Source organism: Cricetulus griseus, chromosome 2 (assembly GCF_003668045.3).
Source record: "Cricetulus griseus strain 17A/GY chromosome 2, alternate assembly CriGri-PICRH-1.0, whole genome shotgun sequence".
NCBI lineage: Eukaryota > Metazoa > Chordata > Mammalia > Rodentia > Cricetidae > Cricetulus > Cricetulus griseus.
In genome coordinates, this window is record NC_048595.1 from 42,424,909 (window position 1) to 42,441,563 (window position 16,655).

The 16,655-nt window shown below is 40.1% G+C and overlaps 1 protein-coding gene across 4 annotated transcripts in view; it reads right to left on the reverse strand.

Moving 5' to 3' along the window:
- The window catches only part of Ndc1 (NDC1 transmembrane nucleoporin), a 49,796-nt gene that overhangs the window by 18,487 nt on the left and 14,654 nt on the right, over positions 1 to 16,655 (reverse strand). For 3 of the 4 annotated variants that reach the window (XM_027402378.2, XM_027402377.2, XM_035439733.1), the window contains exons 8-16: positions 14,820 to 14,955; positions 13,119 to 13,211; positions 11,287 to 11,368; positions 8,637 to 8,792; positions 6,612 to 6,851; positions 6,407 to 6,522; positions 3,624 to 3,674; positions 1,557 to 1,620; positions 799 to 899 (exon numbers count right to left, since the gene is read on the reverse strand). In XM_027402378.2, the coding sequence (XP_027258179.1) occupies positions 799 to 899; positions 1,557 to 1,620; positions 3,624 to 3,674; positions 6,407 to 6,522; positions 6,612 to 6,851; positions 8,637 to 8,792; positions 11,287 to 11,368; positions 13,119 to 13,211; positions 14,820 to 14,955 (1,039 nt within the window). The remainder of the gene's footprint in view (positions 1 to 798; positions 900 to 1,556; positions 1,621 to 3,623; positions 3,675 to 6,406; positions 6,523 to 6,611; positions 6,852 to 8,636; positions 8,793 to 11,286; positions 11,369 to 13,118; positions 13,212 to 14,819; positions 14,956 to 16,655) is intronic. The other variant, XM_027402379.2, reaches the window with a different exon arrangement.

Below are 16,655 nucleotides of genomic sequence, written 5' to 3' on the forward strand. Positions count from 1 at the left end.
TTTCTCATTTGCTTGTTTCTGCTTTCCTGTAAGTACAGGACTAAAGAGGCCTGTGGTGAAAACCAACTACCCTGGGCGTTGGTGGCGCATGCCTTTAATCCCAGCACTCGGGAAGTAGAGGCAGGTGGATCTCTGTGAGTTCGAGGCCAGCCTGGATAGGCTCCAAAGCTACACAGAGAAACCCTGTTTCAAAAAACCAAAAAAAAGGAAGGAAGGAAGGAAGGAAGGAAGGAAGGAAGGAAGGAAGGAAGGAAGGAAAAAGAAAGAAAGAAAGAAAGAAAGAAAAAAAGAAAGAAAGAAAGAAAGAAAAAGAAAACCAACTACCCAGCCTTGGGACACCCAGTGGCCTTAGTTGTTGAGCCTCTGGCCAATAGGGAACTTGCCTGATTAAGTGATGAAATCAATCACAGGTATTTTCAGCAGCTCGTGGGCTGGGGATGTAGCTCAGTTGGTAAAATGCTGGCTGAGCATATGGAAGCCCTGGGTCTGATCCCCACATAAAACTGAGGGTGAAGTACAGTATGGTGGCTTACACCTAGTAAGTACTCCAGCATTTGGGAGATAGAGGCAGAAGGATCACCAGTTCAAGGTCACCCCTGGCATACAGTGAGTTTAATTAAGGCCAGTCTGAGATACATAAAATAAAATTTGTTCTTCTTGTTCTCCCTTTTAGATTGTGATTTTCTAAGGGTGAAAACAGATTCAGGGTTTTTAATTTCTAACACGTTTTGTTACTGGACTGGAGAAATAAACAGAAACAGCCTGCACCCATGCCCAACACTATGACAGATCACTTACCTCCTGCAGGGTTAACAAAGTATTAAGGATAGCTGGGAGTGTGGTCTGGACAACTCCAAATCTATCTTCTGTAAATGATGCTGCTACTAAGTGAGACAGACCTCAAAGGGAGGAGAAAACAGGGAAGTAAAATTAGACAAACTCACCTGGAATATGTCTATTTGAGAAGACTGATAGGCTAGCCATAAAGAGAACTATAGAGAAAAGCTACAATACAAAAGTGGACAAAAGATCGAACAAGCCCTGAAAAAATGTTCAACTGTCTTAGCACCACAAAACAAAACATACAAACAAACAAGGCCTGACAGCCATAAGGACACTTTTCATGGAGTGGTCAAGACAGGCCTGACTGGGTCCCTGAAGCACCAAGAAGGTATTTATAAGGTAAAACAGTTCTTTAACAGCTAAGTTTTCATATTTCAATATAAGTAGCCATAAGGTAAACACTATGTACAGGCTGCACTTTAATTACATAGAAAAACATCTTTATTTATGTACAAGAAAAATTCTATCCAAATCAAAATCCATCTAGGCTTGTAACTGTGGCTCAGTGGGAGCGCTGACCTAGTAGATATGAGTCCTGGGTTCTGTCCCCAGAATTGGCAGGCGAGTGAGGAAGAAAACTATCCATATAAAACAAAGATTAAAATGTATCTGAAAATTCAAGGATTGAAAGCCAAATTCCAGAAGTGACCGCTTATGAAATAGACTTCAAAATTAACTGATGTTACAGATTACAGTTCTAAGACACTGCTTACCTTCTAAAGCCCAAATATGCATTTGGGCATCTGAAAATACAGCCTGAATGGAGGCCTCTGGATGCTACAAATAAAACAAAAATATTTAAGTAAATATTTTTGCAAAATGCAAAAATCGCAATTTTATCAGTTGTGTGGTCTGTAACAATAAGACTCACAGCTGCTCCCAAAATTTAAAAACTGAAATAACTTATTATAATTTTTAAGCACAACAGAGCATACAAACTTACTGTGTAATCCCAGGCCCCTAAGTGCTTCAGTCTCTCATTTAAAGTAAGAGTTACCTGTAATGAGCCCACCCCAGACAATGAGCACAGGGATCACTCAAGGAGGGTTACGAAAGCTCTTTAAAAGAGAAGAACCTTGTAACTATGGGTTACTTCTCATAAATTGTCTACTACTCTCAACCCAATAAAAAGGAAACGCACCAGACTTCCTTAAATAGCCCTGGGTAGGCAGTAAGAAGCAACAACTGGCCTATCTAAATAATGCTGGCAGGGCTGTGCTGCACAGGCCTGTAAGCATAGTTACTTGGGAGGCTAAGACAAGAAGATCTGAAGTTCAAGGCCTGCATGGGCTACAGAATGAATTCAAGACCAACCGCAACTTATTGAGACCTCTCAAAACCCAAACTAGAAGCAAGAATGCTGGCTTCCCATAAGTACCCAGTGGAGACTGGGCTCATTACTACAAAGATTCTCAGCATTGTCTACATCTTCACCACACAACAGCATCACCTACAGCTCTTCACCACACAACAGCCCTTACAGAACCAGAATCAAAGCAAATATTCACTTACAGAGGAAAAGACTTTGTGCTCAACAGAAACTTCCTTCTCCATAAAATAAGGACCACTGTTAGAACTACAGGAAGGAATTTACGTGAAAGTGCGGTCACACATAAGACACTCACAGTAAGCTTGTTTTCCCCTCTGGAGACCAAGAACTGCAGTAAAACTTCGGAGAACTCCCATCCTCTTGGTGAGAGATAAGACCCTTGTTGCTAAAAGATGGCTAGTACCCCGTTTTGGGGGAAGGCAATTAATTGACCATTAGGTAGCTATTCCCTTCCCTTGAAGTGAAAAAGCAATGTGAAGAAGTTGAAATGGCTCTTACGCATATTCACATACTCATTTCAGGGTGTCGCCAACATCATATATATGGCTTCAAAGAGTACAAGTGAATAATGAAAACCTTTGCTTGTGTGTGCCAGTGGCTCCATGAGCCCGTGCACTAATACTGCAGTGTGTACAGAAAGAGGGGTTAAGACATGAACATTAAAAGCAAAATACTCTGACCTATATGTGGACAAGGGTTTTGCTTGAAGAAGCATTAACACAAAACAGCTACGTGTAACCAAAAACACAAATAAATCTTAAGTTTCTGCAACTTTGAAATTTACTGCCCAGGGAGAGCGGAAACAAGTGGTAGGGCCACCTGAAGGGGTTGTTTGCTTGTTTGGGGGTTTTGGGGTTTTTTTTTTGTTTGTTTGTTTGTTTTTTTTTTTTTTTTTTTTTTTTTTTTGTGTGTGTGTGTGTGTGTTTGGGCTTTTGGGGACAGGATTCCATAAGTTGCCAGGTCTCATTTCACACTCTCAATTCTCCTGCCTCAGCTCTGGAGTGCTGTAGATTACAAATGTAAACCACAGTGCTGGCACAGAATACAACTTTGTGGCCTGAAACAGGACTTTTTAATCCATCAAAATTCAACATCAGTCATCTAATTCAGTCTCCTCTCTTTTGAGTACAAAACAGGCCACAGAGATGTGAACAGGAAAATGAGTCATGAAGCACCAGAAAGCTTGACAGCCAGCACCAAAGGGTCAATGCTGAAAATCAACACAAAGCTGCCGGCAGCCACCACCTCAGGGGAACAACTACCGATGCAAGCCCCAGGAATCATGGGCTTACTTGTGTGTCTAGGGAGAGAACTGTCCAAACACAGGGCAGTGATCTCAATGCAGCTTGCTGAGATTTTATCTGTAAATATTACAAGTCAGATCTTATCTGCTGCCTTGAATTTCATCTCCTCTCATCCCATTCTCAATGCTGTCGTTTTATATTCTTACCTTACTAAAAAAGTACATTATCAGCACCCGTTTTGACAAGAAATTCTTAATCTGAGTTGGAAAAAAAGAATTAACATGGTTATACTTTCAAGTCTACTTAAGTACAGTACACATTTCTAAGTTCTTCCTGCAGAAGAGTTTTCTAAGTGCAAATGTAGCAATGAACAATAGTTACAATAAACTATGTAAGCAAATACCTCTGTGCTATGGACTGGATAAACACCATGAGACACCTAACCTTAATTGTGTTTCCATGTACATGCACTGGACACCCAATTATAGCCTTGCCAATAACAGAAAGAAATCTAAGAGGTTTAGGTAGAACTTTTAAAAAACCAACTTTTCCCCTAAATTTGATACAACTGCTGTCCCTTTAACATCCCCAAGATGTTTTCTATAGGGTGTTACAAGATGACATTTACAGAAAATAAGTGTCCTATATCAGACTCTAAATTAACTGAGTTTAAAGTAAATCTGTATCTTGCTAGACTCTCTCCCAAAGCCACACTAAGCAAAGAGATGTAGAAGGATTTCACCAGCAAACATGTTTCTATTTATCCCATTTTAATAAGTAAGATTCTGCCAGGCAGTGGTGGCACACATTTAATCCCAGCACTAGAGAGGCAGAAGCAGGTGGATCTCTGTGAGTTCAAGGCCAACCTAGTCTACAAAGAAAGTTGCAGGACAGGCTCCAAAGCTACACAGAGAAACCGTCTCAGAAAAAAAAAAAAAAAAAATCTTTAAAGTCCCTGACCCATCAACTGCTTCCATTTACAGCAAAAGTCCTTGAAAGACTGTCTTCAAAGGAGGTATCCATTTTCTCTCCTAATCCCTCCTGAACTACCCTTCTCTACCCAAGAGCTCCTGTCAGGCAAGATGGTTCAGAACTATAGCCTCAGAAACTGACACTCTACTGCCTGACTGGGCTATAGAGAAAGTTTGGAGCTAACACGGGCAACTTAGGAGACCCAGTCCCCAAAGAAAATTAAACCCAGGTGGTGGTGCACGCCTTTAATCCCAGCACTAGGGAGGCAGAGGCAGGCCTCTGTGAGTTCCAGACCAGCCTGGTCTACAAGAGCTAGTTCCAGTACAGCCTCCAAAGCCAGAGAAACCCTGTCTTGGAAGGAAAAAAAAAAAAGTTATTAAAAAACAAAACAAAACAGGCTGATGTAGCTCAGTGGTAGAGAGTGCTTGCCTGTGTATACCAGTTTTATTTCCAATAGTGGACCTGGTGACCTCCACCTTCCTAGCTCCATGTTAACCCATCACTCCCACCCCACGCTTTTGCTGTCACTCTGTCCTGGTGAACTTCACCTTCCTAGCTCCCATGTTAACCTGTCACTCCCATCCCATGCTGTTTCTGTTTCTGTACCCCTGCCCTGCTCTGGGAAACATGTTCTTTACTCGCCTCAGCTGCCGCTCCTTAAGAGTCAGTCCTTTGCTATTCCCTCTCATCTCTCTGACTGTTAACCAGGTGAGGGTCCAGCTTAGCTCTCTTTCCTTCTGTAGTCACACTCAATAGCACGAAGTCTCAGGGCTTGGAATGCTCTCTATACCCTAATGACTTATCCAAAAGTACATTACCAGAATAGTATGTTCCAGACATATATCTAATTTTCACTTGCTTTACTATCTCAAAGTTCCCACACCCAAAATCAAACTCCTAAGCTCTCCACTTCACCTCTTCCTTCAGAATCAGTGGTAAATTGCCCCAATTACCTGCAACTATGTTAGTCTAGTGCCTCAGGTACTTGTTCCTGCATACCAAAAGCAAATTATAGGCAAACTCTACTACATCTGTATGAAAACATGTATCCAGACCTTGACCATACTTTACAGCTGCCATTACAACTCCCATGACCACACACCACCGTGCCCACTAGAAGACTTTAGCAGTTTTAGCACTGGCTCTCAGCTTCCATGCCTGCTTAGCATTCGAAGTCCAGATAAGGAAAAGTTTCACCTCAACCCCACTATTTTAAAAGCTCCTTCATAATGTAGGTACATTATAACATCCTATGAACAAAACAATATGGCATTTTCCATCTCACTGAGGGAAAAGGTCAGCTTCGGCAACATCAAATGCAGCCCAAACTCTGGTGCCTGCCACCTCTCTGAGCTCATCTGCCTACCAACCACTGTCCCTCACTCTGCGCCAGGCACACTAGTTTCCACTGCTCCTCCCTCATGCAAGCCAAGCGCACCCCTCCCATGGGTCTGTGACCGACTCTTCCCATCTTCCCTTCTGTTCTCATGAACTGTCACCCTCCTTCCTTTAAGTACTGTCTTTTCCTACCGCTCTCCTTTTTAATATACTTAAAACATCAAAATTCTCTTCTTTTTAAATATATTTTTCCTATTTTGGACATGATCTACCAGGATGCAACTTAGTTAAAAGCATGTCACAGCATGAAGCAACTTTTGCCCTTAATAGTTCCCAGAACAGCCCTTAGATTAATCCAATTAGTGGCACTCTACATTTAAAGAACTATAGCATAATATACTTGCTTACTCATCTATTTCCCTTACTATGATATAAACATATGGGAAGGGCTTTGTTTTACTTGCTGTTTAACCCAGAACCTAAAACCCAACGATCTCTTAAGGAATTAACTCATGTGAAATGCATTATAATTCAAAACACTCAAATACTGGTGATTTCATGAGTCAATCTGACACTTGAAGCATTAAAAAAAAAAAGAAAAAGAAAAAGCTATTACTGCTGTGAGACTCCCTATTCTTCTAATGATATAAATATAAAACCTACAAATGTATCTTCCTACCTGTTCACGTTTATTCTGAATCCATGAGTAAATCACATTGGGCTGTCTCACTGTCTTACCCTCAGCAGTGGCAGAGGTACAAGGAGATGGATTAGAAAAGTCAGATATTTGCTGATCTATTAAAAAGAAATGACAAGGTGAGAACTTGGACTGTCTGATCCTGCAACTATGAGACTTTAAATTTTAGAAAATAAACAGCCCTCACCAGAAGCATGAGTCCATAATCGGGGCCCTCTTCTTATTAGCTGAGGACTTTGGGGAGACCCATAGCAGGTGTTTACATCAAAAATTCCAGCCATCCGATTCACTACACTGGAGCCAAATGGGGTCCCAAAAGGATTTGAAACATCAGGTGTGGATAATTTTGGAGAAAACAGTGATGTTTTAACTAACGGTGGCACTGAAGGCATCTGGCTAGATTTTGGTGTCTGAAAAGTAGTTTCTTCTGTAAAAGAACAGATGCAGTGCAGATGAGACAACGAGGCCCAGGCAGGCCAGCAGAGGGTCTCAACTCTACACCCTGCCCCCATTAAGGCATTAAACCAAAGCACAGTAGACGGCTTCCATTTGGATTTAAGTCCCTATATCCAGATTTTATTTTTGTAATCCAGGAACAACTCCAGGAATTCTAGATTTGTTTGTTTTATGCATTATTTGTGTGTGTGTGTGTGTGTGTGTGTGTGTGTGTGTGTGTGTGTGTGTGTGTGTGTGTGTGTGCGCGCGCGCGCGCGCGCGCGCGCGCACGTGCCTGTGTAGAGGTCAAGGGACAAGAGTTCACTTTTACTGTGGGCTCCAGGGTCAAAGCCAGATTTTCAGGCTTGTACAGCAAGCACCTGCAGAGTCACCTCACCAGCCTGTAGACAACTTCCGTTTCCTGTCACTTCAATGTGGCTGCATTCCCCTCCACAAGTATCCTGATTTCATGGCACATTTCTCTAAGTGTTTTCAGATGAACTCATCATATGTATTTTACTTTTAAACAGCAGACTACCGCACCACAATCTATCTAGTTTGGCTGTATGTTCCCATTTTAACTACTCCTTGGCTAAACCCATCCAATGCATGGTAAAGACAGGCAGGAAAAAAAATGTTGGTGCTTTCCAAAAAAGTCCCACCAAAGACTAATTTGTTGCTGGACCCAGTAAGGCAGACTTGTAATCCCAACAACTAAGGGAGCTGAGACAGGAGAATTACAGGTTCAAGGCCTACCTGGGCTAAAGTTTGTCAAGGCTAGCCAGGAACACTTCTAAGACCCTTTGTCACAATGAAGAGTTAAAAAAAAAAAAAAGGGGAGGGCTGAGAATGTAGCTCAGGGTTAAAGTACTTGTCTAACATGCACAATCCTAGGTATAACAGAAAAAGACTAATTTGCCCAGGATATTTATCGATATGACCAATAAAGAGCTTTATTAAAAGCCATCTTATATTGGGCTCAAGTAGCTAAGTTGTAGAACATATTCTTAGCCTATGTGAGGATCATGAGTCAGTCATTTATCAGCAGAAAAAATAACAAAAAGATAGCTTGTAACAACCAATTCAGTTGAAGTATGTTACACAAAATCAGAGGAACTTTTTCAACACTCTGACACAAAGCTTTGAGACAAATACGCTGCATTAGGATTTTGCTTTTTTAGATACAACTGCAATAAAACATTAACATTGATCCCAGCACTCAGAGGCAGAGGCAGGTGGATCTCTGTGAATTCAAGGCCAGCCTGGTCTATACAGTGAATTCCAGACCAGCCAGGGCTACACAGTGAGACCCTGTCTCAAAAAAGAAAAAAGAAAAAAAAAAGAAAAACATTGAAAGTGCTAAACTTTTATCACATAACTTCAAGATAATGTTTTATTGTGGTAACTCTGGCTGTCCTGGAACTCACTCTGTAAACCAGGCTGGCCTTGAACTCACAGAGATCCACCTACCTCTGCCTCTGCCTCCTGAGTGCTAGGATTACAAGTGTGTGCCACCACAACAGGCTGTATCATTTTATTAACTAGAAAATGAAAAAAATGTACCTTTTAATGTTCAATGACTTGCTGCTTTTCAATCTACAATGATAACAAAGGTCTTTCTGTCTTGATTTAATACAGTATCTGGTATTGTTACTTTAAATCTATCTCACCTGAACATATACCTCACACATGCAAATAATCAGGGATTAACTACTGTCACTTCTCTAGGAAACAGATAATGTTTCTTTTTCCACTCTTATTCAGAACTAGAAGTCACCTGGAGAATTCAATTTCTTGGGTTCCACTGAGTATGATGAAGACATCCTCCCATTTGTAGCAGCAGCTTCTTGGTAGAGAACCAGTTTCTGAGTCATATCATTTAAAAGACTCAAACACTCCCTCGAAATGGCAGTCCAATTATGGGGATGTCCACCTAGGATAGCCAAACAACAGCTTTTAAAATGTAAAAATTCCTGTATCCTCTTCTCAAAGCTTTCGGCTTTGCTCCAGACCCACTTTTCTCAGATGAGCTATTATTGTTACTCATGACATCTAGTACACAGCAATTTAAGAACTTGGTTGAATCAATTTGCTTAAAAGTATGCAAACAAAAATTTGGACTGTGCCCTTAAAAAGCTGCCAAATTGGTTGCCAAAATTAAGCCAAGCACTAGGACGAGTTTTTTTCAAAGACCAGAGTTACTTCACTAGCAATGCTGAAGACTGCTAAGTCCATGGAAAATGAACTAAGACAGTGAGAGAGAGATCGCACAATGATGCTTCAATGGCCGCTACACTAGCTGTTCACAGTGCTTCTTTACATCTTCATCCACAGTTGTACTCTGCCTTTCCCCAGTCAACCACAATCCAAAACCAGCAAATATAAAACCTCAATAATAACCATTCTGTATAGCATTATTTAATCTCTGCCATTCCACAATAACTGACTGCCTGGGACATTAACTCACCTCACACCCGACATATTCATGCTATATATGCACTACTTGCTAGGCAGTCACTAAGTAGTCATCTAGGTTATCAAACTGACTGTCACAGTATCAAAATGCTGTGTTCAAACACCCCTAGTTTATTGAATAATGGCCCCTTGGCACAAGAGTATTAATAGTAGCAATTTCACCATAGTATATTATTATAATTGTTCTATTTTCTTCTTATTGCTATTCATCCCGTATGATGCTTAATTTAAACATTTTATTATAGGCATGCATATATATATATATATGTTTATACATATACACTGGAAAGTACAGGTACAGAGGGCTCAGTACCACCCATGGTTTCAGGCACCACTGGGAACCTTGGAACATGTCACATAGATAAAGGGAGAGACTGTATAAGAGCCAGTATTTGCACCAGGTGTGGTGGCATGGCAGGTGGATCCCTGAGTTGAAGGCCAGCCTGGTCTATTGAGCTAATTCCAGACAGCCAGGTCTAGAAGAGGAACTGTGTTGAAAATTATTTTTAAAAAGTGAGAGAGGACCTATAATTGCTATTATATCTCTAGGAGTGACTTGGCTGTTTGATAATGATATTTTTAAAAAATATATTAAAATAAGAGGCAAAAAAACCTAACCAAAAAACAAACAAACAAACAAAAAAAAAAACCACACACCAAAAAGCAGACCCAGATTCTACAACTCAATTCTTCATACTCGGAGAGTTTACATATGTGTCACTGTATTATTTAACATGAACTAATAAGTATCATTCATTAAAAAAATAAAAATCTCTTCATCTGTCTTTGATTTTCCAAGACTTTTGTCTACTGAGTTATCACATAAAGATCACGTATGTTACATTAAGTGTTAAGAAGAGCAGAAATCACTGTAAACTTCTCCCATCTCATGTCATTCGTTCCATCTTGTGGAACTCTCACACATACTCCTTTTGAAAGAGGACCATCCTAACCAACAAGCACACACGAGATTCCCATCAGTAGACTGATGTGCTTTATTGGTAACATGGAACAACTAGGAACTGTATAATATTCTAATTAAATTTCAATCACATGCCCCAGAACAGAAGTTCTGTGAAACAGCACATACTATTTTGTCAGTTGCTTGAATCTCTGGAAATACCATGCAGAAGATGAGCCCAAGAGTGACAGGAAAAAAGCACTGTTGCCACTTCTCCTCTATAGCAGCACCAGCTCTGGATTTTTCACCACTAAAGGGAGCAGCTCTGATCAATTATATTTTTATATAACTCGGCTTCATTTCCACATCACTTTTTACTACATATGATCCTTTAACAATCTGGGAATTGGCGGGCTTAGCAAAATAATGGAGAGCTAATTAGAAAGCAGATGAAAGGTACCCACTGGGGCTGAGGCTGGGGCTGGACTACTTCCCTGCCAAAAACAAGGCAAGAGCTCTGGCAAAGTCAGCCCTGAGCTTCCTGGCAAGCACAGTAGAGAGTCAGGTCTGCCAAGGGCACCCTCAGCTACCATCAGATCCAGTGTCTGCCTACCTTTTCTTCTAAGGGAGGCAGAGTAACCTAGCAGGAGCAGAGCTCTGTTCATGGAGCCAAATAACGGAAATCTTACTCCAGTCCTGACTCCCATCTAGGAATGAAGCTACCCAGTTCCTAAGATTCCCGGCAGCATTAAGACAGCTGAGATTCTTAGGCTGCTAAGACCCTTAGCACATAAGTTCCTCAGATTTAGGATTTAACGAGCTGAAAGAAATGAATATCCACAAATAATTGAATATTTTTCCTGGTGACATTAATTCAACCCACAGCAATGTAATCGCTCAAGTCATGTAAGATTTAGTCCATTCTTCAGGATGTGCGGTATGGATGAATACACCTCTCTTCCAAAAGTTTGGAGTACCTTGAGCACTTGTATGTACATGCACACGTGCACACATAATTGTGCCCAATTAAGAATACTAATCTGAGCAATACCTGGTTGGCTGAGGCTAAAAACTTCTTGCCTTCGAGAAGGAGAATATTGCGAAAGCAACATCAGGTCCTGTAAGGCCAAATACTAAAAGAAAAAAAGAAAGACTGTTAAAGCTTCAACAAAAATCATACGCAAAAACTAGACTCATTACATATCCAAAGAGAAATCAGATAGATGTTTTTACAAAAAAGCAGTATTTCAGAACTACAACCTTCTATTCTGGATCTCCGTAACTCCTGCCTCTACCTCCTATACACTATAAGCTCCAGTCATATACAAAAATTACAGAACTCTTCATTTTTATAGCTCTGTAATGGAAAACTCCAATATCTCTTGCTTCTGGAACTTTCTCTGTCCTCCCACACACACACACCCACAGCTCTCAGCTGTGGCACTTCTGTCTGTTGCTTCTTCTGCTCCTAGTAACCACACTGTGAGGCCCACAAGAATGGGGGCATTATCTTGCTCACTGCCGTACCCAAAGGCAGCACCTAAAACATAAAACACACAGCTATTGCATTTTGCTGAAAATCTACCTTCTCCCTGGCAAGCATCTTTACTGTAGTACTCCAAAGCATTTTTGCTTCTGAGAAGCTGCCTAGTATTGGAACCAAGGGGAGTAAGTGGCACCACTGCACTTGCCAGTATAAACTTAGCGGTGTTATGTGTCTGCCTTTTCCATTAGGCTATGCTATATCTTAGCCATCGTTCTAACCAAATGCAACCAGCAGTACCTGACACCTGCCTACTAATAAAGATTTAGTAAGTAGTCAAATGAGTAGCTAATTCCAACCATTTTCTTTTAACTATTTTTAAAGTAATAAGCTAGCTGGACATGTTGGTACATGCCTGGGTCTTTGCATTTAGAAGGTGGCTTAGGCAGGACAACTGCAAAGTCAAGTCCAACCTGGCCTACATAGCATGATCCTGTCTCAAAAACACAAAAATATACAATATATAAGGCACTATGATCTTTTAGCTTTATGTATACTGTTATATTTAGAGATTTCCTTTAAAATCTCAAATTGTAATTTGAATCAAAACAATTTTTCTCATTTAGTTTGATTTGTAAACTTCTTTAACTTTTATCATTATGATTTGTTTTAGAATGATCAGTAATCCGTATGTCAACATACAACTAAGCACACTACCTTTGAGACTACAAAGACTGCATGAATAAGAGTGTCTAGATCCAGTAATGTAAAAACTTACCATTGTTACTAGGTTATTGCCAGGAATGGTTTTATGTATTTAGTTGACTACCACTACATCTTATGCTTGAGAGAACTGTACAAGTTTATAAAGTTAGCTAGCTCAGCTATGGTAGAGCAGGCCCGTGGTCTCTATTACTCAGGAAGCTGAGATGAGTCCAGGAGTTCAAAGCCATCCAAAAACATATGTACATAGCTGGTGCATACACAGGGTACTTTACTTTTGTATTTAATCACTTGAAACAAGATTTTCTTTTTTTAAAGAGAAATGGCATTAGTAGGTCATTTTTACAGTATCAGTACTAGAATATTCTAGGCCTGTGGCTCTCAATCTTTCTAATGCATCAGTCCTTTAATACAATGCCTCATGTTTGGTAACCTCCAACCATAACTTTTTTATTGTACTTCTGTAACTGTAATTTTGCTTTATGAATCATAGCATGAATATATGTGTTTTCCAATGGTCTTTGGCAATCCCTGTGAAAGGGTTATTTGACCCACAGGTTGAGAATCCCTGTTCTAGGTCCTCAAAAAGTCTATCTAAATGCCTAGCTGTGCTGATTATTACCTCTAACTGTAAATAAGGCAAAGATAACTGACTGCAAGCTGCACTCTTCTGGTACCTTTATGATGAGAGGAGGACTGCTGTTTAGGACTTTCGGGAGGCATTCATCTGATTCCTCCGCAAATGGCGGCTGGACAGGGAACACATAAGCCTGTTGGATACAATCAGATACAAAGAATATGAAAGGAATTCTTCTCATGACCTTGTTATAATCAGTGAGCACTGACTGAGATTATAGAGAGACAAATACAATCAAATCAACGTCTTCAATGATTCTTGCAAAAGCACTGTTTAAATAAATGCTACTGTGAGGGCTGGAGAGATGGCTCAGCAGTTAAAAGCATTGGCTGCTCTTCCAGAGGGCTAGGGTTAGATATCTCAGCACCAATATTGCTCTCATATGGTACAGATAGATATACAGGCAGACAAACTCTCATATACACAAAAAGTTTTAAATAAAAATAACTATATTTTCTAGCCGGGCGTTGGTGGCGCATGCCTTTAATCCCAGCACTTGGGAGGCAGGCAGATCTCTGAGTTAGAGGCCAGCCTGCTCTACAGAGTAAGTTCTAGGACAACCTCCAAAGCAAAACAGAGAAACCCTGTCTCAATAAATAAATAAATAAATAAATAAATAAATAAATAAATAAATAAATAAATAAATTTTCTCAGGTGTCACTGTCCCTATTTTATCAAATTAGACAAGGTTTCTCTCTGTAGCTTTGTAGACCAGGCTGGCCTCGAACTCACAGAGATCCACCTGCCTCTGCCTATCGAGTACTGGGATGAAAGCCCTGCTCCACCACCACCCGGCTCAAAATGATATCTGTTAATAGAAATAAATTCCAGGAACAAAATTCCTGTGAAGCCACTGGAAATTACAACAGAGACGGTAAGATCAAATAAAACACTTCTTTTCTATGACAAACACATCTAGATGAATTTTTTTAAAAAATGCAATTCTTCACTTAAAAATATTTTTGTAGGGCTAGAGAGATGGCTCAGTGGATGTTCTTCCGAGGACTTTCGTTTAATTCCTATCACCCACATGGCTGCTCACACCTGTTTGTAACTCCAATTCTAAGGGATGCAACACCTTCACACAGACACACATACAGGCAAAACACCAATACACATGAAATAAAAATAAGTTAATTTAAAGCAAAAATTTTTATGGAGCTGGAGAAATGGCTCAGAGGTTGGGAGTCCTGGCTGCTCCTCTAGAGAACCTGGGGTCAATTCCCAGGCCCCATGCGGCAGCTCACAACTGTTGCAACTTCAGTTTCAAGGTACCCATAGCAATAGACATGTATGTGGCGCACACATATATGCATGCAGCCACATAACATAAATCTTTTTTAAAAAATATTTTTATGAGAATTTCCAGGTTAATTCAATTTTCAGAATTTCTTAATAAACTTCAAGATTTTCTTCAAAAAGCAAATATTGCATAACCACATACTTAAATGTTGATAGTATCTATTTCAACAGCATGTAAAATTAATTTAAAATTTAGGCCTATCTCATACTCAAAAACGCAGGAAGAAAGCCAGGCTCTAAGCAAAGCATAGCAAATACCATCCTGTTTAACTCCCAGAAACTCTGGGAACACCAACTCTGTTCCTTAGAAATACAGAGTGAATGATAAAACCGAAAACCAACTAAGTAGCACGGCTTTGAGCGGTGATCATCTTCTGAAAGCACAACTTTCTATACTCTGAAACACAATAGTATTAACAAAAAAACTCCAAATACTGACCTCTGTGGCATAGATTTTGAAGAGTATCCATGAGATGTACCAAGTCATCAAGAGGAAGACACCGCATAGCCAAACATGGTAGAGTAATGAGACATTCAGGAGGCCACCTATTGTGTCAAGAGGCCTGTGAGCCTGCCTATGAAAACAGTAAGTATCAAATTCCCACAGCAAAGACAAGAACTCCATACTAAGAAACACACTTGTTTGCTGGCACCCTTCTACAGCTCTTTCCCTAACAATTCCTCAGAGGGATGTTGGGGAGCCATAAGGAAACTGCTGGCAGGAACTGGCCTTGCAGGTCCCTGAATTTTTTGTTTGTTTGTTTGTTTGTTTGTTTTTCGAGACAGGGTTTCTCTGTGTAGCTTTGGAGACTATCCTGGCACTCGCTCTAGAGACCAGGCTGGCCTCGAACTCACAGAGATCCGCCTACCTCTGCCTCGCAGGTCCCTGAATTCTAAATGTGCAATACCATTTACTGTGGAAGTCAGAGCCATGTTTATAAGCCTAACTAGTTAGGACAGGTAGAAGCTTATTATTGCTAATTCATGGCTTAATTCTTTAAACCCATTAAAACATGACTAGGGAACAAGGCATGGAAAGAGAATTTGAAGTTCAAGGCCACCACAATCTCAAAAACACAGGACTTCTGGATCAGATATCAGCTCCATGTGTGTGCCATATAAACAGTTTCAGGGTTGCACATGTCACAAAAACAATGATTTCTGCTTTTTAAACAACTTTAAAAACTACTAGATTGTTACGAAGCTAAGAGCACACATCCTACAAATCCTTGAGTAATTTAGTTTGTAGTGCTATAAATTCTACAATCACAAAACAAAGCAATTGTCCAAAAACAGGCTTTGAATCTGAACGCCATCTACACACCGCTGTTGGGTAAATCACTACGTATTATCCAGCCTTATGCCTGCCTTCATTTTCCTTATCCATAGAACAGTATAATCTGTTCTTCAAACTCTTCAGACCCTCACAAGATTTAAAACAGCTTATAATAGGATTGTCCACACTGTACTTGGTATTCGTAGGGAAGGCCAGTAAATGACAGCATTATGTTTAGCTTCTAAGTAAATACCGACTTGCATGAAGGAAGAATATTGGGCAGTTGACCTAATATTATAAGGTATTTTTTTGAGTGAAAGAAAAAAACCCTAAATTTCTATCAAATATTGTTTTCATCTTTCCACTTGAGCCAGTTCACAAGGTAGACTAACTGAATGAATGGCCCATGCATTTGGTTTCTCGTCTAGTAACTAAGCAGAGGACAAAACTAAACTCTTCCAGAGATCCTGAGTTCAATTCCCAGTACCAACATGGTGGCTCACAACTATTTATAAGAGGATCCGATGTCCTCTTCAGGCATGCAAAGCACTCATACATAAAATATAAATAAATAAATAATCTTAAATTATTTTTAAAAATTTGAAATCTATAATACCTCTAAAATATCCAGACATATCAAAATCCCAACTACTGAACCTAGTGAATTTCACATATGATACAAATCTCACAGTGAAGTAAAGGATGCACATTGGAGGAAACCGATTTTATCCAGCAACAACAGGTTAAACCCTTTATGGTCTCTGCTTATTTGAAAGAGGATCTCCCTGTATAGCCTAATCTAGCCTCAAACTCATGATCCTCCTGCCTCAGCCACATTAGTCCTGGGACCATAGGATTGTACCACTAGCAAGCTGAAATGAACCCTTTAACGGTGTGCAAAGCATGAGTGAGATAACTAACATGGTGTGTGCCAGTGCATCTATTAACTGCCACCTTGCTCAACTATGGTTACCCCATAGGCAAAGTGAAAATAATGAC